General features: G+C 40.8%; 1 protein-coding gene across 1 annotated transcript in view; it reads right to left on the bottom strand.

The window, feature by feature from the left end:
• Morc1 (MORC family CW-type zinc finger 1) overlaps window positions 1-26,108 on the bottom strand; it is a 160,114-nt gene that overhangs the window by 115,556 nt on the left and 18,450 nt on the right. The window contains exons 5-8 of the mRNA XM_027413258.1: window positions 23,989-24,079; window positions 23,281-23,389; window positions 18,817-18,976; window positions 14,120-14,225 (exon numbers count right to left, since the gene is read on the bottom strand). Of these exons, the coding sequence (XP_027269059.1) occupies window positions 14,120-14,225; window positions 18,817-18,976; window positions 23,281-23,389; window positions 23,989-24,079 (466 nt within the window). The remainder of the gene's footprint in view (window positions 1-14,119; window positions 14,226-18,816; window positions 18,977-23,280; window positions 23,390-23,988; window positions 24,080-26,108) is intronic.

Raw genomic sequence — 26,108 nt, forward strand, 5'->3', positions numbered from 1 at the left:
GAGGGGTTAGATAATTAAGTAGCTCTTCACTTAGTCAAGAAAAGCAGTAGTTCTTGTGATTCTATAAACATTCCAAGGTATCCTGCCATTGTTGAAATCCTTTCTGTGTGATTTGAAATTGTCCAGAAGCTGGGGAGTCCTTATTTGTACACTTCTCAAAAGGGTCACATGGTTGTCATTTGAAGGTTAAAGCCAAGAGTGATTCAGAGAGATTGTGGATGTCGATCACTGATAGAGTGCATGCACAAAGTCCTTAGTTCAATCCCCAGTATAGCAAAAACAGCAGCATCATTTAGAACAGATTTTGTGAATTAGAGAAGTATGGTGAGAATTCAAAGTAATTAAACAAGTTCTGGTATATACAGATACCCCTCACTTTCTACACACACACACGCGCACACACACACACACACACACACACACACACACACACACACACACACACACTGTTCGTATATATATGAACAATGCATGTGAACAGTAATACTTCTGTTCATTTTGAGGCCCAGGATGACTTTTTTTTTTTTTGACAGAATCTCTATATGGTCCTGGCACTTGCTCTGTAGATCTGGCCCTCCTCAAACCCACAGACATCCTCCTGCATCTACCTCCCAGGTGCTAGGATTAAGTGTGTACACCACCATTCCAGTCCTCAGGACCACTTTGGTTCTGTAATCTTCTTGCCTGCTCCTCTTTAGGACTGGGATTACAGATGTGCTCTATGCCTAGATAACACTTCTACCTGTTAATGCTGCATTTACTAACTCAATAAATATTCACAGCTAAATACCCATGCCATGCCTGTCAGGGGTCTTCAAGACCTCCTATCTGTGAGACAACCCACAGGAAGGACTCATGACTAAGATTTATCACAGATCTGTAATGAGGAGACCGTCGGTGCTGAGAGGAAAGTCTGGAGTGATCCATTGGACAGCTTTCTCACATTTTTTTCATTTACATCATTTCTTCGTTTCGATGACCAGATATCTGACAGAAATAACTTAAAGGAGGAAGGATTTATTTGGGCTCCTGATTCCAGAGATGTCACTCCATGATCACTTGGCCACAAACACTTAGAAAAGAGCAACATGGTGGCAGGAACGTGTGGCTTTTCACTTCATGGCTGATCAGGCAGCAGAGAGCTCAACAGGACAAGGCGTAGATAACACACCTCCAAGAGCCCCTTCATAATGACCTACTTCCTCCAGTGAGGCTTCATTTCCTAGAGCTTCCACAACCTCCCAAAATACTGCTTTGTATTGGAAACCAATGATGCAATACATGAGCATTCTGGGAATACAGTGTCCAAAGCCCAACACCTCCCTTTCGTGAAGGTCCACACACCACCACTGTCCCTGGCTAGGAGAATGCAGCACACATTCATGTGTCCCATCTGAGGGAAATTCCTCAACAACTCAGCATACAAGGTCTGGGTTTGTAGGGACCTAGTAGTATGAGCACCTGCTACCTATGGTGTGTCCAAGTTCCAGAGGCCAGAGGAAAGCAGGTTTTTGGTGTAAGTCATTACCCACGTTTCATTTCTGTTGCTGTGAGAAAGATCCTGATCAAAAAGCAACTTAGGGAAGACAGACGTTTTGAGGCTTATAATTTCAGGTTACTTTATTATTTCAGGGAAGTCATGGCAGGGACTTAAAGCTTTGCATCCAGTGTCAAGATCAGAGTGAGAATATAATGCATGAATCTTTGCTTGCCTGCTTCCTCTCTCATATGCTTCAGGACTATCTGCCTAGAAAATGGTGCTGCCCGCAATGAGCTAGATCACCCTACGTCAACTATCAATCAAGACACTTCTCCCCAGAGATGTACATAGGCCAACCAGATATAGATAATTCGAAATTAAGACTCTTCCTGGGTGATTATAGTTTGTGACAAGTGGGCAGTTAAAACTGACCAGCAAGTCCATTTGTTTGCACAGTCTAGCTGGAACAAGGCAACGTCATCAGTTCAATGAAAGGTTTCATTCAGTGTTGGGAACTTGAGTTACCAAAAGCCAGCCGTGGGCCCACCTTACTAGGCAGCTCTTCCAAGGATCAGTGCAGCTTTATCTCTTTTCTACTCTCATATTTTCTTCAGTTCCTGTTTGTGTCTAGCAGAACAGTGATACTTCTAATGTTTGCAGTCTGCAGTATAAAGAAAACAGGGCTAAATACAGGATGCGAAGATTTTCATGTTCTGGGCCAGTTAACCCTGTAGCCTCACCTCTTCCCAGCTTGGATAGCCCTTTGGAACTACTCTCAGTTCTCAAACGTGACTCACACCATCTCATCTCCAGCCCAGGGCATATGCCGTTTTTGTTCACTCTTAGCTAGCTCCTTTGGATCTCTCAAGATGCATCCTTGAAATCTTACCTCCTCTGAAGTCCTTCCTTCCCTCCAGAGTCGTAAGACCCTCTCCTTTGCACTTCCTGTCACAGCAACTGACACTTAGAATTGTCACTACCTGTGTGTATTTGCCTCTCCATCAGGCTGTAAATTCCATGAGTCTGGTGACCTCATCCATTAAATAAATGTTGGTTGTATGAATGATCACTCATGATTTCTCTTGTTTAGTTCAGAATGGGTAGCAGAGCATTCCCTCTGTCATGAGGTCTTTTCGTGGAAGATTATCTTCAGTGGTGATGCTATAAAATTACAAATAAATCCATGCACCTGAGGGGCTGGCATACAAACACCCAGTAGTCAGGATACCTTCAGAAGATAAAGGACGGCTTTGTTACTCTCTGTAAGGACCCGCTTTGCACATATCTTCAAGGGCTTTTCTTGTCTCATTTCTGCACAAATGCCCTTGCTTTCTGTCTCCTCAGGCTTTGCCAGGGGAGTCCGTATCTCTATCACTGTTCATTTTCCTTTCTTCATTTTCTATTTAATTGACTCTGATAAGAAACTAAAGAGGGCCACTCTCCCCATCTCCAGCCCTCCCCACACAGTCATGTGACAAACAGGAGTAAAGAGGAGGCTACTTTAAGGCTGAACCTGCCACAGAGTCTGAGGAATACAGCGGAGGAGGGGCAGATTAGAATCAATGTTCTTTTCTCTTGAAAATAATTTCTTTTTTAGACTTGAGTCTGTCTGAGATTTGGCTTCTGCTGGCATAGTATAGCTGCCCAGCAGTAATAAGAACAGGAGACAGGCACCGGATGTTAGGCTGAGGTGCTGCAGCCAGGTCTTGCCTTTATATTTATCCACTGATTCAGATCCCCTGGGAGCAGAGTTTGAGAACATGGGCTCTTTAAGGCTTCTTCCAGACGCCTTCCCTCTATGAAGTTTGGAAGTCAATACCTGGTAGACCTAGTTGGCAGATGATAAGTAAAGGAGAGGAACGTGAGAGAGGGAGAACGGACTCGAAAGTGTTTAGAAATAGAACGTTAGCTGAGAAAGCTAATCCCTACATACAGCCACAAAGGAAACCAGACAACAGATTCCCTTTTCAGGCTATCAACTGAGCTACGCCTATGCTATCGTATGAATGGACCCAGAAAAACTCACATTAAAATTTAAAGTTCATTGGGTGGCATTAAGAAGTGCAAAACCATGGGATCTACAAGAAACAACTAGGTCATCATAAATCCATTCATATATTCAGATATGAATGGCTTAACAGGCTAATGGCTGTCTCTAGAGTTGGTCTGTTATAGAAACACTTTTGGATCTGTCTCTTTCACTATGTGGTATCATCTGACGCTTAGGGACACAGTAGAAAGATCCCAACAGAAAGAAGGCCTTTACCAGATATGGGCCCATGATCTTAGATCTCCCAACTTCTAAAACCCTGAGTTAAGTAAACCTATTCCAAATAAACAAGGCAGCTTGTGTATTCTGCTATATGTATTCTGCTATAGCAAAACAGAAAATAGACTAAGACACCTCACACAGTCCATGGCTGGGACATGGGTTCTGAATTCCAGGCACAATACTAAGTCTTCTGATAATACCTCAGAGCTGCCGTCTGTTATGTATAAAATAGTTATATATCACAACCAAAATTGTGTTTAATGTAATGAATGTAATGTTAGGGTAGATTGTGCCTAAGAGAAATGTCTACCACAAGAGGCAGTTTCAAAGAAAGACCTAGCTCCATGGGGTAATGAAAAGTGCTTCTTTTGAGATCACCACAGGGTGGCGGGCAGCATTTTAGAACAATCTGGAGCTGGAGCTTTGACCTGTTCCAGCTAGCCTGGTGAAGATGTAAACTAGCGTCAATATGGAACACTGCCCAATTACTGTCAATTTAAAAACTGTTGGCAATTTTTTGGCACCTAATTTCAAAACATGGCAGAAAACACTCTATTTCTCAGCATTATGTCATCATTCTGGAAGCTGGTGTTTGGATGGAGTTCTTCAGTTGCCTGAGAGCCTCAGCCATGGTGAGCTCTAAGGATGAGACAGGCCTTTATCCAAGACAGTCAATCCCACAAGCATTTTTTTTTTTAATTCTCCTCTTAGGATCAGTTCTTTCAGCCAGTGTCCTACCTATTTGGGACACTTAATTTAATGATGTCTACAAGATACTAAGTCAATGAAGGTAGTATCTGTACAAGAAACCCACATGTAAATGGCTGCCATGGATCATGCAATCCAAGCAAACACTAGGAAAGATGTCTTAGAGGTGATCAGATCTTCAGAGTCTGAAATGGAAGAGACTGCAATGGTAACAAAGTTCCTCTCACATTCTGATAAAGAGCCCCAGTGATCTTCAGGGGCAGAAGGCAGCTCCCACTAAGACTCCTGCCTGCTTTCCTTAGTGTCTACCATGTCCTTAGAGAACTATCCAGACAATGGAATTCCCATTAATCACTTAAATAATTCATCTGTTGCCTGCCATGTACCAAACACTAGCTTAATTTCCTAGTGTAAAAACTAAGCTCGTTATAGCAAATGTCTGAAAGCAGTTCAGGATATTGGGGGGAGGGGGGAGTGCATTTCAAGACTGGAAGTAAAAGGCACTGGGATTTTCCACACATCAGGTGCTGTGTTTTTTGTTTTTGTTTTTTTTTTCTCCACGACATTCATATGAACCAGATGCTGTGCAGCTTTGTTTTAGACAGAAGAACACAGACGTTTAGAACTACAGGCAACCTGTCACCAGATCAATAGCTCTCCCAAACCACCTACGGGCACATAAACTTGAGTCTCAACTTGTGCACACAGACTGGGATTTAATGATCTGGTAACCCCATTTTCTGATCCTGTCTATCACTATACATAGAACAAATTATATAGCATTAGGCAACCAACAGCTCCTAGACATCCAACTAACCCTAATGTCTCTACTAGCAGGCCAGACCATTAGGTCGAGGAATAGTTTGTTGAAAAATGAAGACATAAAATCTGGTTGTCAGAGTGAGCACACATATTAGATTCCTGGTGGAACCCACAGAAGACTGTTAGTGAGGCCTGAGAGCCTAGGGTTTGGGGCTGGCCTGACAGATTGGGGCATCCAGATTTTGCAGCCAGCTACAGAACAATCTAGCTTTCTCTCAGAGTATGATGGGAAGCCATAGAAGATATTTTCTTTTATTTTGTTTTAAAGGTTGAAAAAGATTAGACTGGTGGCTATTTAGTCAGTATGGGACATATTTAGAGGACCAAGAGTAGATGTTGAGAGACTCAGGCAACAATGGAAATTGTGCTGCAATGATGCAAGCCAGACATGATAAGGGGGTGTGCACCAGGACACGATTGACTGGGTACATGTGAATCTTTTCTGAACATGGAAGCAGTGTAAATTAACTGAGTTTTAAGAATAAGACACATATCACCCACAGATTATATATAGTGGGGATTCAGCACTCAGGAGGCAGAGCCGGGTGGTTCTCTGAGCTGAAGGCCAGCCTAGTCTACACAGCAAGATCCAGGCCAGCCAGGGCTACACAGAAACACATTGTCTTAACAAAGAGAGAGATACAGACAGACAGACAGACAGACAGACAGACAGACAGACAAGACAGACAGATTTCAATAATCAAATCAGCCAGAGATTCCTCAATAACTTGGCCCCAGAAAGTTTAAAGAAAGCTAACTTTTTGTGTGTCATAAATGACTACTTTGAGGGTGTAGAATTTTAGAAGCACAGACTCAATTGGCTCTATAATATACTACCTCTCCCTTTTTAGCTTATGGATAATTACAAATTACAAATAAACTTATACCAAGTGGAAAAAAAAGAAAGCTAACTTTTAAGGCATGCTATTTTTGAGGCAACATTTTCATTTAAATAAATTTTGTAATGAGAATAAAAGGACACTTTTAGGAAAAATAGACGTCCAAATGTTTATTTCTAACAAACAATCGTTTGAGGGCTAGCCCAGCAAATGAACAATAAACCCAAGAATGGAGACAATGACGTGGAAGATGCAGAGGGATGCAGAAAGAAGTCATAAGTCATGTAATTAAGCCTAAATAATTATTTATGCATGATTTGATAAAATTTTACAGTTGCACTGTAAAAATGTACAACTACAGTCCTAGACAATTCCAAAAGCCTGGGATGTGAAAGTATTCTACACCTTTGAAATAACATCAATAAAAAATGAAGTCTGCAGTTGTAGACAATAGAATGTCAAGTTTAGGCATGTTTATTAGATGCAAAGGCAAAGCACTGAAATAATAAACAGAGCAGCTCATCTGAAAACCTTTGTGACAGGATAAGAGAGCGTTCTCCTTTGGAGAACCAAATAAACAAATCTACTATGTTTTTACAAAAGGGGAGATAGGAAATTAAGGCAGAACAAAAATAACAATTAAAATAAGTGACGATTGTAAAAATTATGAAAGAGGCACAGTACATGTGAAACGTAAGCCCAAGCATAGCCAGGGCACAGTAAATGTGAATTACATGGAATGCTAGCACCAACAGAAACAGTAAAAAAAAGTCTAGTTGCTGGCTGTTTGTAAATGGTAAGCCAAACAAACAAACAAAAGCCCTGATGGGAAAACATCATCGTACAAGACACAGGAAGAAGGGATAGTCAGAAGGTAGTCAGTATTGAAAGGCTGGCTGGTATCTAACAAACTGAAACAGAGTAGAAGCACCTGCTGGTAAGTGGTATTATTAAATTTTAATAAAAGGTTCACTTAAGTTGTGTAAATCTGAAACATACATTACTTATTACTCAGAAACATAGATAGCAAACATTGGCAAAAGTCATAAACCTACTCTTGGTCATACATGTTGTAGAGACCAACTGCTCTCAGAAATTGCATTACTAGGAACAAGACAAATTTGTGTAACCAAAAGATGGCTTAAAATAAAAATTAAAGAGTAAACAATGGTAAACTAGATCTACTCTAAACTGACATATACTGAAAAACAGGAGACGCACTCCAAGACTGGAGTTGCCAAGGTGACTATGGTAACATATGCCTATCACCCAGCACTCACTCCTGTGCGCTGGTCAGTGTTTTCCTGACTTGACACAAACTAGAATCACCTGAAAGGAAGGAACCTCAGCTGAGAGAATGCTGCCATGAAACTGGCCTAGAGGCAAGCCTGTGGGGCAGTTCCTTGATTGATGGTCCATGCGGTAGGGCACAGGCCATTGTAGGTAGTGTTAGCCCTAAACAGGTCTTTCTGGAATATGTAAGAAGGCAAATGAGTGGGGGAGGGGAGGGAGAGGGAGAAGGGACTGACATCTGAAGCAAGCTTGTTCCTAATTTGAACTAAATAAAAAAAAGAAGAAGAATTCAAGATATACAGAAAAAAAAAAAAAAAAAAAAAGAAGGCAAATGAGCTAGGAAGCAGCACTCCTCCATGGCCTCTGCTTCAGCTGCTTTCTTCAGGTTCCTGTCCTGCCTTGAGTTTCTGCACGACTGTCTTTCAACAGACTGTGATGTGGAACTGTACACTGAAATAAACCCTTTCCTCACATTGCTTTTGGTCATGATTTAACCACAGCACTGAAAACCCTAAGACAACTATGGAGACTGAGACAGGGTGATCTTGTGTTGAAAGCCAGCCTGGGCTATAGTGTGAGACTTTATCTCAAGAGAAAAACAAAAAGAAAGAAAAAAAAGAAAACCCCAAGTTGCTGAATAATTTGTACAGTAAAAGGGAGACTAAGAGCCGGGCGTTGGTGGCACACGCCTTTAATCCCAGCACTTTCGAGGCAGAGGCAGGCAGATCTCTGTGAGTTTGAGGCCAGCCTGGTCTCCAGAGTGAGTGCCAGGATAGGCTCCAAAGCTACACAGAGAAACCCTGTCTCGGAAAAAAAAAAGGGGGGGGAGACTAAGAGAGCAGATTTGAGAAGGAAGAAACATTTTTCATTACTTTATATATTTACACAGATTCAAATATTTTTGAATAAATTATATCTGTATACTAACTGAAACTCCTTCCATTCCCATCCCACCTTCTGCCTCAAGGCTAAAGGCCCTGGGCAGGTGACAGACAACCAGGTGAGAAAAAAGAAAATGTGGTAGCTACACAGGACTTTGCATGAAGGTTATTGAAAGAGAAACACGATGCTGGGGATCTGGCAGGTGACAATCCATACTAATCACACACTTGGGAACCACAGACACCGGATGTAGGCAAACACCTCCACTAGCAGGTCATCTTCCATTTTCTTTGTCTACTATTCCCAGTCAGTGCAGCATCTTTGGAAATGACACTAAATTTTAATTATCTCTGTAACTGAGACCAAAGGCTGCCAACAATTACCAATGAGAAAGCGAGGAGACTTACTAAAGACTTGCTTTGCACAAATTGAGCATTTTAGAAGAGGAAAAAATCACATGTGTACTACTTGATATGGGAGGGTGGGTCTACAAAAGTGGTTTGAGATATGGAACCTGGTCCAGACTTCCCAAAGTGACTCCAACGTTAATTAATGAATACAGTACAACTCAGCAGAAAAGTCTTAATTTCTATTCTTTAACGGTTTTAGCACTATCTTCCCTTTTATCTAACTCTTCACTTCTTTCTTTTGAAATTTTATAGATTGTATGTTGGGGTGGATGGGTGGGGGTGTGCACACACACATATGGTATATATGTGGTGTGTGTAGTGTGTTTGTATATGTGCACACGTGTGTTTGTGGGTATATGTATGTGGTGGTCAGAAGTAGAAGTCGGGTACCTCCTTTAAATATACTCTCCACCTTATTTATTGCTTGCTTGTTTTTGAGAGAATCTCACTGAATCTGGCAACTGCCAGTTGGCAAAACAGACTGGCCAGACAGCTGTGAGATCCACTTTCTCCTGCCCCCTCCCCCCCAAGTGTTAGGGTTACAGACATGTCCTGCCACCACTAGCTTTCTTACACAGGTTCTGTGTAAGACTCTGAACCTAAGTTTCATGTGTGTGCAGCAGGCACTTTGCCAAGTGAACCATTTCCCTAATTCCTATGGAGATTTTTTTTCATGCCTCCTTCTTTCAGAGAACATCGCCTAAGTTTAATGTGATTACACTAACACAACTGTTACAGCCCATTTTCTGCTCATCACTTGGAACTTACGTCTAATTCCTTTTTTCTCTTAATATACTATACTAACAGTTTTGAAGTCTAAGTTAATGTGTGGTAGATAAAATGCAAACCTCTGCATCACATGTATTCTGAAACTCTGCTCAGTACATACATACATACATACATACATACATACATACATACATACATAGATTTATATCTACGATGTCATTTAAATTTTAATCCCAACACTCTGGAAGCAGAGGCAGGTGGATCTCTGCGAGTTCCAGACTAACCTGGTCTACATAGTGAGTTCTGGGATAGCCAGAGCTTTGTAGAGAGTTCCTATCTCAAAATACAAACATACAATAACAACAACAAAAATTTAAGTGATTGGGGTGTTGTGATGGATTCTTTTAATCCTACTACCAGGAGGCAGAGGCTAGCAGATCCCTAAGGCCAATAAGGGCCATGCAATGAGGTATTGTCTCAAAACAAAACAAAATAGGGCTAGAGAGAAGATTAAGGGGTTAAAAGCCCAGGTTACTCTTCCAGAGAACATGAGTTAGATTTCCTGCACTCACATGATACCCCATAACTGTCTATACCTTCAGTTTATTGAGATCTGACATCCTCTTTTGGACTCTGGACAACAGTCATGTACATGGTGCACAGACATACATGCATTCAAAACACCCAACACAAAATAATTTTTAAAGATCAAAAACCAACATATATTATATATATATATATGTATGCATGGATGTATGTATGTATAACATTATATGCACTGAGCAGGTTGTATTAATATGTTTAGAAATACACACATGCAGGCACACACACACACACACACACACACACACACACACACACACACACACACGTCCATGAATTTAAGAGAGAGCAAGAGAAGGTACAAGGGAAAGACTAGAAGATAGAAAAGGAAGGTGGAATGATGTATTTACATTATAATGTCAAAAATAGAATTTAAAAATTTAAGTGAAAATTAATCATCTTCAGAGTGATATCACTAAATCACTGGCCAACCACAGATGACGTGTCAACCCCATTGCTAAGGGACTTCTTGTGAGCTTACTGTCATCATGGAACAAATGCCTACGGCTGCCTCACTGTTGCTGGTGCAGATCAGCCCACAGCAAAATGATGAAGACTCTGATTCCTACATTGAAAATCAGCATGAAACAGTCACAAAAACAGCCCACACATTCAGACTCTCAGGCCAAGTAATTGTCTACCTGAGTAGACAATTTAAGAAAATAATTCAAAAGAAAGGATGGCAAGGCAAGCTAAACATATGAATATGTGCAAAAAAATTCAAAAAGTTAATAACAAAACTATCAGCATGAATATGTTTATTTTGGCATTATCTGTAAATAACATGCCAGGCCGGTACCAATGCCATTATCCATAGGTTCAGCTGTACAGTCTGGCAACTCAAATCAACATAGACTCTTACATACTTTATGAGTGGAGAAATCATTATTAAATCTATCTTACCAATACCACATAATGGCTTACCACTGCAGTTTATTAACAGGGTGTCAATTTAATATTGAAAAGTAACTCCATAAAACACTGGAATCCAATACTAAAAATTAGTGCTCAATCAGCATATGTAAAATTATCTGTTTTCTTAAAATTTTTATCAATGTTGTTTCACAACAGATTTTATAATGAATAAAAATGGAAACCTAGACCCAGTGGGACATGCTTGTAATCCTAGCACTTGGGAGGTGAAGGGAGGAGGATTTTCAGTTCAGGGTCATTACCAACCACACAGTGAGGTAAAGACCAACTTGGGCTACATGAAATTCTGTCTCAACCAAAGAAACAAAAAATGAAGGAAAATAAATAATGGAGGAAAGCCTGTTCTCCAAGTCTAATATAAGCTTAAAAGTTTAAATTTTCACAATTCTATATAAAAATTAAATTATTTTCAAGATCAGCCAGATTTCTAAAACTGAAAGTTACATAGTTCTGAGATTTTCCAGGTAATTTGGACAGGTGTATAAAGCTGTCCAGCAGCTAAAATAGGATGTAATAATTAATAAGCACAGAGAAAGAAATGTAAATGAATAGCTACACTGTAGACCACTTGTTCTCCAATGCAGGATGTAAATCCCACTTAGTAGGATTTTTCCAGAAGTGATGGCTCAGGAGGAGGCCTTCATGACTGCTCTTCTGGCCCTGCTGTTTCCTAGCCTGTTGAGTGGCTTTTGGTAATAACTGTGAGAATCCACTGAGCACCCCACTACCTCTTAAGCTTTGTGGCAAACACTTTTAACAAGTTAGACATATGTATTCTTTACATTTCAAAGGATTTTGAGGGTGCCAGAAACAGTCAGGCAAAGTCAACATGAAGCCCAACTAACTACATCTTAGAGGAGAAAAGAGCAGCATAACAGCTGAAGAGCCAGTGCAATTGTCCTTTCTCAGAGCCACCACTAGGGACCACCTACCAAGGCAATGGAGCATTGCATCTTGGGTACAGAAATCATATCGCCTCTTTGCAGTAGTAGCCTTTCTTCCAAAAATCCCATTCCTATCTTAGAAAGGTTTCTTGTGATCAAATTATGAAAAAAAAATTGTTCAAACAAGAAAAAAAATCCACAAGATTTTAAAACTCATGTCAGTTTCCCTACACAAAACCATATGGTGCCCTAGGTTGATTCATTTTCATTGTTTTGTAATTAACTGCATAAATGCCTAGAGAAGCTTCAGGCATCACTAGACAATATGGAAACAGCAAGAACTTTCTCCCTAAACTTAGGCTGACAAATTACTCCTCTAATAATGTATTGTCTTCTGACATTAATGTTGAAATGCCAAGGCACTCTGACAGATAACTATTTGAAAATTTGTATTCAGAGCTTTTAAATAGCATGACATATCAGTTTTGGAAGCAACTGTTAAACAGAAGGGCAGGGGCGGTGGGAGGTAGGGGAGTGTTACTGGCACCCGCACTGGCACTCTGGCCTCTGGCCTGATATTGGCATATTAATGCTGGCAATGGGGTTCCCAGCACAACAGCAATTAGGCTGCCTGCATTTTTCCCTTAGTGAACAAGATCCTCCCTATTTGTGTTTATTCAGAATTCCATGTGTTGGGAACTGAGGAAAAAAAAACAAAAAACATACAATGGAAGAATTACAAAAACAACCCAAATGTGCGTTACCAAACATTAAGCTAAAAGAGAGAGACTTTCTGAGTTTCACTTCAGAGGTAAAGGAAAAGATGCTCTCTGCTAAGCTGATGTGTTTGCATGAGTCGCACGGCCTCAGTCTAAAATCACTCTACTGAGCAGAGTAACTACTGGCTACTACCGCTACGGGACACCACTCCTAATTCCTATGTGCTGTGGATGGAAAACGCACTCTGGAATAGAAGACTTGGTATGGAAGGAAAGAATAGAAAACACCCATGGGTTTTTGTTTTTGTTTTTGTTTTTTTCATCTTGAGACTGAAACTATATTACTTGGGATAAAGTGGACTAAATGGAACTACTAAATGTGCTTTCGTGTATTTCCTTGGACTTAACCCAGCTAGTAAGAAATTTAAGTTTAGATTAGGCAACAATAACACATAAATTGAATGACAGTAAATTATTTTGCTTCTTAAAAGATTTATTTTCATTTATGTGCTATGCTTGTCTATGTGTGTGTCTTTGTGTGTGTCTTTGTGTCTGTGTCTGTGTCTGTGTGTGTCTGAGTGTGTTCACGCTCACACTGTGTGTGTCTGTGTGTTCACGCTCACATGCCTGGGAAAGTCAGAAGAAAGCATTGGATACCCTGGAGTCAGAGTTATCCACAGTAGTAAGCTGCCCAACTCGGGTTCAGAGAATCAAACTCAGGTCCTCTGGAAGAACAGCAAGCCCTCTTAACCACAGAGCCAACTCTCCAGCCCCTTAAGTTGCTTTCCAAGTCCCTTCTAGTCTCAAGTCTGACCCTGAGAAGTTGTGTAACCCAGTTAGCAAGCCTTGGCAAGCTACTTGAGAGCAACCTTGCTCTCTTAGGACTTTTCTTTTCCACAAATACCTTCTTTCCCACATGTACTTTCTCTTGGTGCCCTCTCATTCTGTTTACCTTGGTTCCTTAGTGGGCAAGAATGATTATGCTAATTGACTTTGCTTGTGCAAAGGGAAGCTCATACAAGGCCATCTTGGGCAGACAAACTCTTAATTGCCTTCTCATCATATTCTTTTCATTTGGGATTATACTCTTTTTTGCTCCGTACTCTATTTGCAGACCCACTAATATCTACCCATCCTTGTTGATTTGTGGTAACAATGAACTCTGAGAATTACTTTGATATAGGGAAACAGGGTACAGTATTAAGGAACTTCATAAGTCTTATCCGATGCTCCCCAAATGTTCTAGTATTCCATGTTGCCTGGGAAACATCTGGAATGTATTGTTTTCCAGCCCTGCTATTCAGAGTCTGAATATGACAGTTGTTATGCGGCCTAAGGTCATGTACTTAAGAAGCTTCCCAGGTCACTGGGAGGTTCAAGCACGGTTTGAGGACCACCTGTCTTGCCTAATTTCCATTTTTACTTGATATAAAATGAATTGTCATTGTGGTCAGGATAGCGCCTCAGGCCTGCAGTGGGATGCGGTGCTACCAGCTCCAGCCCACAACCATGGGAACAATACTCTCAGACACACATATTACTCACTCCTCCAGGGCCCCGGCCATCAGGATGTCTTCTTTGTCAGTTTCAACATCCAACTCTGGTTCTCCACTAAGCAGAAGCTTCAAGTTATAAATAACCAGCAAAGTTCCTGGAAGACAAAAAAAAAAAAGAAAGAAAAAAAAGAAAGTAAGAAAGAAATATTGACTTGTCAGTACTTCAAGTGCACTAAATTCTAGGCATCTCTAATCACTTCATCTGTAGACTTCGGTGCACTCTAGAGCAAATTTCCTGTTTTGATTCAGCAAAGTATGGTTGGATAAAATGCAAGCTATGCCTTATGGAAAACTACATTCTCTGTCAGAGACTGCTGCATTTCCACAATATGTTACTCTTAATACTATTCAATCCACTATCAGTCTTTCAAACTTTGGCAGAAGTTTCATAATTTGCATTATGACAATTGCTAAGAGCCTGAGCCAAGGCTGTAACATAGGTGAAGCTCTCATTGGTGAAACTAAACCAAATGCATATAAGAAAAATTAGTTTAAAACATAGTACTCAGTATTGCTTTTAGATTCTAGAGCTGGCATTGACAAACTGTTCTGTAAAAAAGGGCAATCGGCAAATATTTTAGGCTTTGCAGTTCATATCTCTGCTGCCATAGCTACTCACAATTAAACTTGATCACTGTACCATAAAAACAGCTAGAGAGAAGGCAAAAAGGAATGTATGCAGTTGTGTTCCAATATAATTTATTTGTAAGTACAGAATGCAGAGAAAACCAGGTAGGCTCCCTGTAGATCTTCTCTTCTCCTTCTGTTCCCCCAGATCCAACCCCCCAGCCTCACCCCCAGCTCTGCAGCAGAACACCAGTGGCCTTCCCTACCCTCTCTCCTCATTCCCATATCCTGTGAAACCCACAGATCTTCCCCTCTAACCTCCCTCCACCCACTCACTGCTCTGTCCCAGCACTCAACCCCAGCTGGCATCCCCTGCTCACCCAAGGGCCAGTCCTGCCAGAGCAACAAGTAGGCTGAGAGCACATCCACCTCTACTTCTGCTCCTCTGAATGCAACTCCCCCAATCTCATCCCCAACCCTGCAGCAGGAAACCTGCTGCAGTCTCCCTTTCCTCTCTGACTCCATCCCTAAGCAACCACAAAGATCTTCCCCCACAAACCTTCCCTCCTCCAAATTACCCCAGTATCCCAACCTCCAACACTGGCAGGAAAACTTTGGGGATGCACCAACTGAACAGGGAAATAGGTCCATAAGAAATTTCCTACCAGGCAGCACCATACTCTCCTGAAGTCCAGGAAGGAAGCAGGAACCAAGAAACAAAATACACCCAACAGAGACAAAACCAGATATCAACAACCAGACCTATCGTCATCCCAATCCCAGAAGCCTAGATGTCAGCGTAAATACAATCAGTAACAGCCAGGACAGTATATCTCCACTGGAGCACAGCTTTCCTATCCCAGCAGACACAGGTGATTCCCACACAGCAGAAGCCCAGGAAAAAAAGACCTGAAAACAGCCTGTACAATTATGATGGGGGTCTGTAAAGAGGAATCTAATAAATCCCTAAAGAAATCCAGGAAACACAAACGGTGTGAGGAAATGAATAAATTCCTTGAGGGAATCCAGGAAAATATAAAGAGTGCAAAGAAATGAATAAAATTGTTCGAGACCTGAAAATGGAAGTACAATGAATCAATGAAGAAAACAGAAACTGAGAGAAGGCTGGAAATGAAAAATCTGGGAATCTGAACAGAACTACAGAGGCAAGCTTCACCAACAGATTACAAGGGATAGAAGAAAGAATCCCAGGTGTTGAAGACACGATAGAAAAGATGGTTACACTGATCAAAGAAAATGCTAAATCTAAAAATTTCCTCAGACAAAACATCCAGGAAATCTGGGACACTATGAAAAGGCCAAATCTAAAAATAGGAAGAAGAAGAAAATTTTCCTAACTTAGGAAGGTCATGCCTATAAAGGTACAAGAAACATATAGAACACTTAGAAGACAGAAAAGAAATTCCCCTTGCCACATAATAATCAAAACACTGAATGTATAGAGCAAAGGAAGAATATTAAAAGCTGCAAAGTAAAAAGACTAAGTAACATACAAAGGCAGACTTATTAGAATTGCATCTGACTTCTCAATGAAGACTCTAAAAGCCTGGACAGATGTGCTGCAGATCCTAAGAGACAACAGATGCCAGCCCACAATACCAAACTCTATAAAACTCTCAACAAAATATTCTAGGATAAAATCAAATTTAAGCAATATTTATCTACAAATCTAGTCCTACAGAAGGTGCTAGGGGGAAAACTCTAACCTAAGGAGATTAACAACAACCATGAACAAATAATCCCAGACCATCAAAATCAAAGGAAGGGAACCACACACCACCACCAACAACAACAAAATAACAGGAGTCAACAATCATTAATGGTCTCAATTCCCCAATCAAAAGACAGCCATTGCTTTTGCTGCATTCAATAAACACACTTCACCATCAAAAATAAACATTACCTCAGGGTAAATGGTTGGAAAAAGATATTCCAAACAAATTCACCTAAGAAACAAGCTGGTGTAGCTGTTTTAATGTTTAACAAAAATAACCTTCAAACCAAAACTAATCAGAAGTGATAGGGAAGGACACTACATACTCATCAAAGGGTAAAAAATCCACCAAGATGGCATTTCAATTCTCAACATTTGTAAAAGAAACACTTTTACAGAAAAATCACATATTGACCTTTACACACTAATAGTGGGAGATTTCAATACGCCCCACTCAACAATAGACAGGTCATCTGAACAAAAACTAAATAGAGAAATAATGGAGCTAATGAACATTATAAACCAAATGGACCTAATAGATAGTTACAAAACATTACTTTCAAACATTAAAAAATATACCTTCTTCTCACTACCTCGTGGAACTTTCTCCAAAATTGACCACATACTTGGACACAAAGCAAGTCTCAACAAATAACAAGAAAACTGAAATCACTCCCTGCATCCTATCTGACCATCAAAGATTAAAGCTAGATATCAACAACATCAGGAGAACAAGCCCTCTAAAACAACTGTGCAAAGCCCATGAGAACTCACAGAGACTGAGGCAGCATAAACAGGGCTTGCATTGGTCTGTATTAGGCCCTCTGCACATATACTATCGCTTTCAGTTTCATACTTTACAGGACTCTGGAAGGTTTAAATGAGTGGATTGCTGATTCTTGTGCCTTCTCTTGGGGCCCTTTTATTTTTCTTTTGGCCTGTCATGTCCAAGTTTGATGTGGATGATTTTTTGTTTTATCTTACTATATCTTATTTTGTTTCAAAATAAATAAATAAACAAATACAAAATGTCAGATTTGGACTGTGGCTATGACTTGCTGACTCTTGCTCCAAGGCATGGTTAACTAAAAGTGTCCAAAGTATTGACAAAATTAATTATGATATCAAGACAAATGTGATTTTTTTTCTTCAGAGAAATTAAAAAGAGAAACTAATTAATCTTCTTTGGGCAGGGAGAACGGCATAGGGTATGGTTAATAACAAGAACTTTGTAGGCAAAATGAAAACACTGATCTAAATACTGTATTAATAACTGAACAGTGTGGTAACCTCAGGTGCCCCCTCTGTGTGTGTGTGTGTGTGTGTGAGTGTGTGTGTGTGTGTGTGTGTGTGTGTGTGTGTGTATGTGTACAAGTATTTATGTATGTGGAGGGGTCACAATCTTAAAAAGGAAATCATGATGGGAGGAAGAATCTCAAGGGAGGGGAGAAGGCGGAGCATGTAAAGGAGTCTAATAGCAGGAAATGAGAAGTGGGGGCTAACTCAGGGAAGAAAAGGAAGAGCTGGAATAGGGATGGGGCCGTGAAAGAGGGGAAATGATGAGAAGAAAGTATAAGGGCCCTGAAGATACCATGAAAACCCTTACTTCATAGTCTAACCTAAAACAATAAGATTATAATATTTATATTAACATACAAATACTAATTTAATTACCACCGTTTTTCTCAACGGCGGAAGGAAAGAATCAACATCTTTAAAATTCAAAGCCACAGGTTATTATAGAAGGTATCTCAGGGATAAAGCAGGCCAAGTTGGAAATGAAATTACCAAAATCTTGCCACAAATATATTAATCAAAGCGTTGCTAAGAGCAGGACACGCATAGCTTTCTCTAGAGCAGAGTAGTTTTTGCATTTCAAGAGACAAAAAAAAAATGGAACTATATAGAGAAGAAAGACTGACACAAGGCAATTCCTGTAGCTAGTGTGATCTAAACACTAAGAGGACAATAGAAGCTGCAAAAAAATGAGGGAAGATCTGTCCATCTGGGAGAAGGATGTTGGTGAAGAGCTGCTTATTCCCCACAGACACATTACTGCATCCCTTGGTAACAGTCTTAACAAGGTAGCATCACACAGACTGAGAACCTGCAATTGACAGCTAGCTCTGCTATGAGGGTCAGAGCTGAGGAGCAGGCAAACCTTTGGCATCCTCTGCTCATTCAGAAACTCAAGCCTGAAGCTTTCTCCTTGTGTCAAGGATTTACAGTAACACACACCTGGATTCTCTTATGATGAGACCCATATGGACAGAATGAATGGCGCCCCCCCCCCCCGTGAAACTACACCTGAGATCACTGACACAAAAAACAAAGAAACACGAAAAGAAATGCTTCCATCAAAATTTTACTTTTGATGACCTTACCACATCTCCCATAGATCATATCAAACTGCTGCATCAATTCAGCTTCAGTTTTAAACGGGGAGTATTTATAAATGATGGACAATTCTGTGAAGAACTTCTGGGGGTCATCCGTGATACTCTTTCTTGTTCTTGTTGTCCACGAAGGTATTGGAACTACCACCTGGTTTTTTTTAAAAGCATATCAATTTATTATGAAACACACACACACAAAACCCACATTTATTTGTTTTATACCAATTCATTCTATTCTTCTTCCAAATTACAAAACACTGAGTTAGAAGTTCATCCTTCTTCTGAAGCTTAGATTTATAAGGAAGAGACAGATATCCACACTCAGGTTTTGTTTTTAAAGTTTCCATTGTCAGGGCTGATGCAACGGTTCAGTGTGTAAAAGCATTTGCCACCAAGTGTTGAGTTCAATCAATCCCTGGAATGACACACATGGTGGAAGGAAAGAACTAATTCCTACAAGTTGTCCTCTGACATCTACACACATGCCATGGCACAAAAGGCCAACACACACACACACACACACACACACACACACACACACACACACACACAAAATAATAATAAGTAGAGTTCCCCAATAAAACAACTAGATTACAGCACTCTCACAGCCAAGCCCCACCCACAATCTCAGAGCTTTCAATAGTTTAACCTTTGAAGTATTTAGGATTAATAGGCATAAAACCCCTTTTATAAGGCAGAGAAAATATAGATGGGTGGACAGGGAGGTGAGGGAGGGGCTTGGAGGAGCTTAGATGAGGGGAATAAATACGATCAAAATATACTATGGGAAATTCTCAAAGAATAAACAAAACCTTTTTAAAGCTTCTGATATGACAAACTGAAACCAGGTTAAAATATATTCTGTGGAAACAGAAGCCATCTGAGGAAGATAAAAACTTGAAGGAGAACATTGTCAAAATCTTCAGAGTAAGGTGGGCTTGGTGGTAAATACCTATAAACCCTCTACTCAGGAAGAAGAGGCAAAAAGGTCACAAGTTCAAAGCTTATCTTCGAAACTTAATGAGATCCTGCGTCAAAATATTTTTTAATTAGGCTGAAGATGAATACAGAAAGACAAACATGGTAAGTGGATATTAGCTGTAGAGGGTAACCAGGCTACAATCCACAGGCGTAGAGAGGCAAGGTAACAAGGAGGGCCTAATGCGGGGGACACATGAGTCTCCCTGGGATAGGAAATAGAAGAGATTTCCTGGGTAAACTAGGGGTGGCTGGGAATGGAAACTGGAGGGATCAGGTTGGGGTGGATGGAAGAGGAGAGTACTTAAAGAGATGACTGCAAATGGGGGCATTTCAGGGTCAGGTAGAACCCTGATATAAGGGAAACTCTCATAAACCTACAAGAATGACCCCAGCCTAGACTCCTAGCAATAGTGGATACATATCCTGAACTGTTCATGTCCTGTGACCAGATTGGTGACTACCCTAATTGTCATCAGAAAGCCTTCATCCAGTAACTGATGGAAAAAGATGCAGAGAATCCCAGCCAAACATTAGGCTGAGTTCGGAAATCCTGTTGAAGAGAGAAAGGAGGGATTGTAGTAGCCAGAGGGGTCAAGGACATCACAAGAAAAACAACCAACAGAAACAACTAACCTGGCTCACAGAAGATCACAGAAACCTAGGTCCTGTACCAACCTGTACCAACCTAGGCCCTCTACGTATATGTGACAGTTGTGTAGCTTGGTCTACTTGTGGGACTTCTAACAGTGGGAGTGTGGGCTGTCCCTAATGCTTAGGCTGGCTCTTGGGAACCTATTCCTCACACTGGATTGCCTTGTCCAGCCTTAATACAAGGGGAGGTGCTTAGTCTTACTGCAACTTAATATGCCATGCTTTGTTGATACCCATGGGAGACCTGCCCCTTTCTGAAGAGAAAGAGAGTAGGAGTGGATTGGGGCAGGGTGAAGGAGAGGAGGATCATGGGAGGAGAGGAGAGAGGGGAAACTGTGATCAGGATGTAAAATAAATTAATTAACTTTTTAAAATTAATCCGAGGATGTATCTCAGTGATAGAGCATTTGTCTGAGGCCGTGGATTCACTCTCCAATATGTACAGAGACAAAGAATAGTGAAAATACTTCAAATGACCTAAGTAAATTTTTTTCAGTTATAAGAGAAAAAACAGTTCTTGAAAGAAAAACTAGATCATTTTTTAGAAAGAAACAATGAACAAATAAGAAACACTTCGTAGAAATTAAGAATGTAATTACGAAGGGGGGGATGACATAAAGGAACTAAAAGATAAATATTGAGAACCTCCCGGAAAACAAAGCAAAAATATGAAGACAGAAAATATAAGAGAAAACTAAAGAAAAAAATTTTAATTCACAAGTCTACATTGAAAACACGAGCTGTAGGAGGAAACAAAAGAGAATCTGAATTAAAAAGAAAATCACCAGCATGATGGGCACCATCCAACTGAAACATATGAGTTTCCAGAATGGACAGATGCTACCATGACCAGCACAATGGCTGCAAATAGACCACAGAAAACACTGAAATCAGAAGTAGAAACAAAGAAGGTTCTCTCAGTGAGAGGGAGAAAGAGGAAAAAAAGAATAATGCCATTCAAGACCACAGAACAAAGTTAAGTGGCTTCAGATTTTTCAGTCACTCTACCAGAAACCTGGCTACAGAGCAGTTGCCTTCCAAACCTTGAAGACTGAGGTCTAGCTTAGAAATGACACCAAGCCAAACTATGACTGAGCATGAAAGTAGGATGGGAAGATGTTTGTGAATAGAGAATCTCATTTGCTCTCTGGCGCAGGACCCAGAGTGTTACACCAAGAGAGAGCATATCACACACACACACACACACACACACAAGAGATTTAGGACCTGAGAGCTGACACAGGAGAGGGTCAGAGAGGAATGACACACAGGATGAAGGCAAGGCAGATCCCAGCATGGCAACAGAATGCCAACCTTGGCAGGCAGAGGCACTAGTCACAGCAAGTGGAGGGTTCCAGAGCAGAGTTTACTGGGGAAGATGGAGCTACCTCTGCAGTCTGAAGCTGGGGTTAGCCAAGTGATACAAACATGGAAACCTGAGCACATTATCAGTGGCAGCAGTAAGCAAATGCAAACCCTAAGTAATTGTTCATTCTCGATAAAACAAAAGGTGCATCAGAGAAAAGCAACTGTGGTATGACATCAGAGAAAAAGATGACATGGTGTGACCTTGGAATGTAAAGCCTGCACACAGGCAGAGCCTGATTTTCACTTTGGAGGTGTGTCTGTGTGCAAAAAATAAGAGAAAAGAAATTACTTAAGTCCTCTTGTACAGTGAGAGGTTCATAGAGAATGCCTAACTATCCACGTGGTGGCAATACAATGAGGCACCTTAGAGTATCTGTAAGTAAATATCAAAACCACACACACACAAAGGGAGCCTTTGTAAATGTGCAAATGCTAAATGATCTCTCTCTCTCTCTCTCTCTCTCTCTCTCTCTCTCTCTCTCTCTCTCTCTCTCTCTCTCTCCCCGTGTGTGTGTGTGTGTGTGTGTGTGTGTGTGTGTGTGTGTGTGTGTGTGAAGTCCTCTTTGCCTAAAGGCTACTGCTGTGGTCCAGACCCAACCCAAGCAGCAGGTTTACACTGCCACACTGTTCAGACCCCACACCCATCTCCACAGACCAGCCTGCCCAGATGCAAGTCATACTGTTGCCATAAAAATCTTCACTGGCCACTCGAGACTCTCTAATCTCTCCCTCCACACTGCTGCTTTTTGACATTTTGCTAATAGCAGTCATACATACGCATTGAGCAGGATTTTTTTTTTTACAACACTCCAGTTTTGTTACTTAACCAATATCTATGTGTCTGACTTTTCTTGTGATGAGGCTGAAACTGTTTTAGTAGTGTCAGGGTCTTCAGCTGTTGTGTTGGGTTTTTTTTTTTTTTTCCTTCCACAGATAGTATTTGTAACGTGCATCCAGTGCATTGAATTACAATTGACATCCAAAACAGAATTCATACATTGTAAGCTAATAAAATGTCTGAAGTTCAGCTAAGGAAATTAAAAAAAAAAATGTGGTCACTAGAATTACCAACTTAAGTCTATTTTGCATTCGGTTTCTTTATGTAGCGTGTTCTAAGTCTTTGACCTCAACAGTCTGTTTATTTAAAAAGTGGTAAGTTATGTGTGACACAAACGGTGGCAAGGTCCCAGGAGGCTTCTCCAAGAAATATTACTGGCCCAAAACAGCTTCTTCTTCTGAGACATTTGGGCACAAGGAGAACAAAATTAAGTTCTCCAAAAAGCCCTCCAGTGACCCCAGAGTGCGCAGACACCTTCTGTCCATTCCTCAAACATATGCCCAGATTTCTAAGTCATAATCTGCGAGGGAGTTATAGCAGACTTTCGCCTTGTGAGAGGGTAAATGAAAACTGCACTGTTGCCATGGAAATGGAAAGAAAGCCCCATCTCTTACCTCAGTGAGACCTTCTTTTTCACAGAAAGTCTGAGAAAAGAACAAACAGGTCATGGTCTCCTCCTTCTTTGTGAAAAGAATAAAGTCCTTGCCAATCCTCATGGATCCGCTATATTAAAAATGAAGAGCACATGATTTACATACAGACACCAATAAAGAAGAAACAAGGGGCATGGTTTCGTTTATGGTTAACGGCTTGTTCTTTTTGATAACCCATCTGCTTGACTCATCCCCGGGAGTGCACAAGTATTGTGTTACTTCTCAAAGTACAGCAGATGAATTTGAGCAGATACAGCCTGACACTTTTGCTAGAGCTAGAGATGCCTTCCAGAAGTTCCAACTAAGACTCAATAGAACAATTCCTGGGCCCTGGAAAGAACCACACATGTCTCACTTACATTGAGACAAACTAAAGAAAGCTGCAGCTACTACACCAAAGCTCTAATATGCTTTGAGACACAACTAAACATAAAAATGCAATGACACGACTGCTTTGAGGTGCCCATGAGCGGCTCGGCTTATTCTACACGAGAAGAAGCTTTTTAATGTTGTAAAGATCTGAGTCAGCTATGGATATAAAGATTCCAAAGCACATTTAGATGCTTGGTAAAACAAAACTTCAGCTGGCTGTGCCTGCTTGTAAGAGTGCTTCAATGCTGTTTACAATATCAGCAAATGATTTATGTCTTAAGGGGGTACAATTCTCACCTTTTAAGCCCGTTGCCATATTGCCCAATGAACTTCAAGGTTGATAACCGTTTCTTGGACGTTCCAAAGTAAATGATGTCTGGAGCTTCGTCTGTAATCCATAAAGAGTTCTTAAGGTGGTTAGGAATAATCTGATGTCAGTATTGGGTCTAGCTGTCAGGAGTTCACCATGCCACCAGACATTAGGACAAGTAAGTCCATAGCTTTTGAGACAGACCACAGCCAAGGACTGATGTCAAGACTCAGAATGAAAAAGATCCTCATGGTGATGTAATGAAGGTCAGACAGACCTAACTATGTGACCTTAGGTACAGTTGAAAAGTGTAAGCCTTAATTTCATTGTTTCTAAAAGGAAAGTGCTAATACCGCAGTTAGGATACAGATAAAGAAAACAAATTAAATGAACTGATGTATATATAAAATGCTTTGCACACCACCAGGAGCTTAAGTGTTAATGTATATGTTGCAGGTATCTGCGTGATAGTAACTTCCTCCTGGTGTTGGCCCTAGTTGGGGTTCATCTGACACTGAGGACAGAGAGATTTCCCTGCTGTTGCTCCCTGGGGAGGAAGGAGATTGTTTCCGACATGTAGATTCATTGTCCTCATCTCTCCAAAGCATTCAGGATCCTGGGAAGGAATCCTTTGGACTTCAGAATATGTGATCTTCTAACTATGAATACTCTTCCTATTAGCCTGCCAAGTGCAGCTTAAAAGTATGTGGGGGACCCAGTGCCTGTCCGGGCACAAACATGCTACAGTTCAGCATCACACGATGTGAGCTATTTAGAGGCCCCTGACAGGATGTTAGTCTGAAGCTAAAGACATTTGACCTCATGTTCTCATAGGGGAGTAAGCCATAGGTAAAGTGTCCATGATAATATTAACCAGCATGCATTGACAGTTTCATATGTACTAGGAATGTTATGTACATCACGTGCACTTTCTACTTTGCATTTACAATACACTTACAGGAAGACATGAAGATCTGTATTAGGGTAGTGGTAGGAAACAATGAAAGAAATACAAGATCATCTCCAAGAGGATTAAGTGAGGGAAACAAGTGATGTGACAGAGAACCAAAGAGGTGTGTCCTTCAGAGAGAATAGTTAGGAAAAGTCACTGAGGAAGGTCAACACCTGAAACGAAGGGTCAAGTGATCAGGGTCCAGCCAAGTGTGGCTGGAATTTAAGAAATGGATTACTCCAAGAAAAGTCCTGAGAGGTGGGTGGGGCTGAGTATAAAACTGATGGTGAGGGGAGGGAGCCTTACTCTGAAACATTGGGCACCCCTGGGTGGCTTCAGTCAGAAAGTGATAGTAACATTTACATCAAAGTCCTTATCACAGGGAATAACATTTTCAATGTATGGTATTTGAACTGTGTTCAAAAAAGAAGGAAAGAAAGAAAAAGAGAAAGAAACAAACCAAAGACAAAGCCATACAACATAGTGCAGACGCATTTGATATGAAGACTCTGGAAGAAGGAAGAAACATCTGAGAAATCACTACAGCCATCTTCTATGACTCAGGAGGGATCTAGTCCAGTGTAGACCGCAGATAAGTGGTCTTTTCAGTCACATAAGGTAAATTCCTTCTAATGTGTTACTTGATTTCCTTTCTTAGTGTTTCTATTGCTGTGATAAAAACACCGTCACCAAAAGCAACTTGGAGTGGGGGTTTATTTTGCTTACACTTCCACATCAGTCCATCATCATAGAAAATGAGGGCAGGAACCTGGAGGCGGGAGCTGTAGCCGAAGCCTTGGGGAAATGCTTGCTACTGACTTGCTCATCCTGCTTTCTTCTACCATCCAGGACCACCTGCCTCTGGGTGGCATCACTCCCAGTGGTCTGGGACCTCCCACATCAATCATTAATCAGGAAAACGTCCTATAGAAACATCTACAGGCAAGGTTATGGAGGCATTCTCTCAGTTAGGTTCCCTCTCCCTGATATGTCTAGGTTGGTGTCAAGCTAACAAAAACCAACCAGGACACTAAGGCTGTATACCTGTCTCTGTTCTCTCTCATATGCAGAACCCAGATTTAAAAACATACATATGCACATGTATATTACATAAAAGCACGTGGGGTACAGTGCAGAGGAAGGAAAAGGACCAAC

Source organism: Cricetulus griseus, chromosome 4, assembly GCF_003668045.3.
Source record: "Cricetulus griseus strain 17A/GY chromosome 4, alternate assembly CriGri-PICRH-1.0, whole genome shotgun sequence".
Lineage (NCBI taxonomy): Eukaryota > Metazoa > Chordata > Mammalia > Rodentia > Cricetidae > Cricetulus > Cricetulus griseus.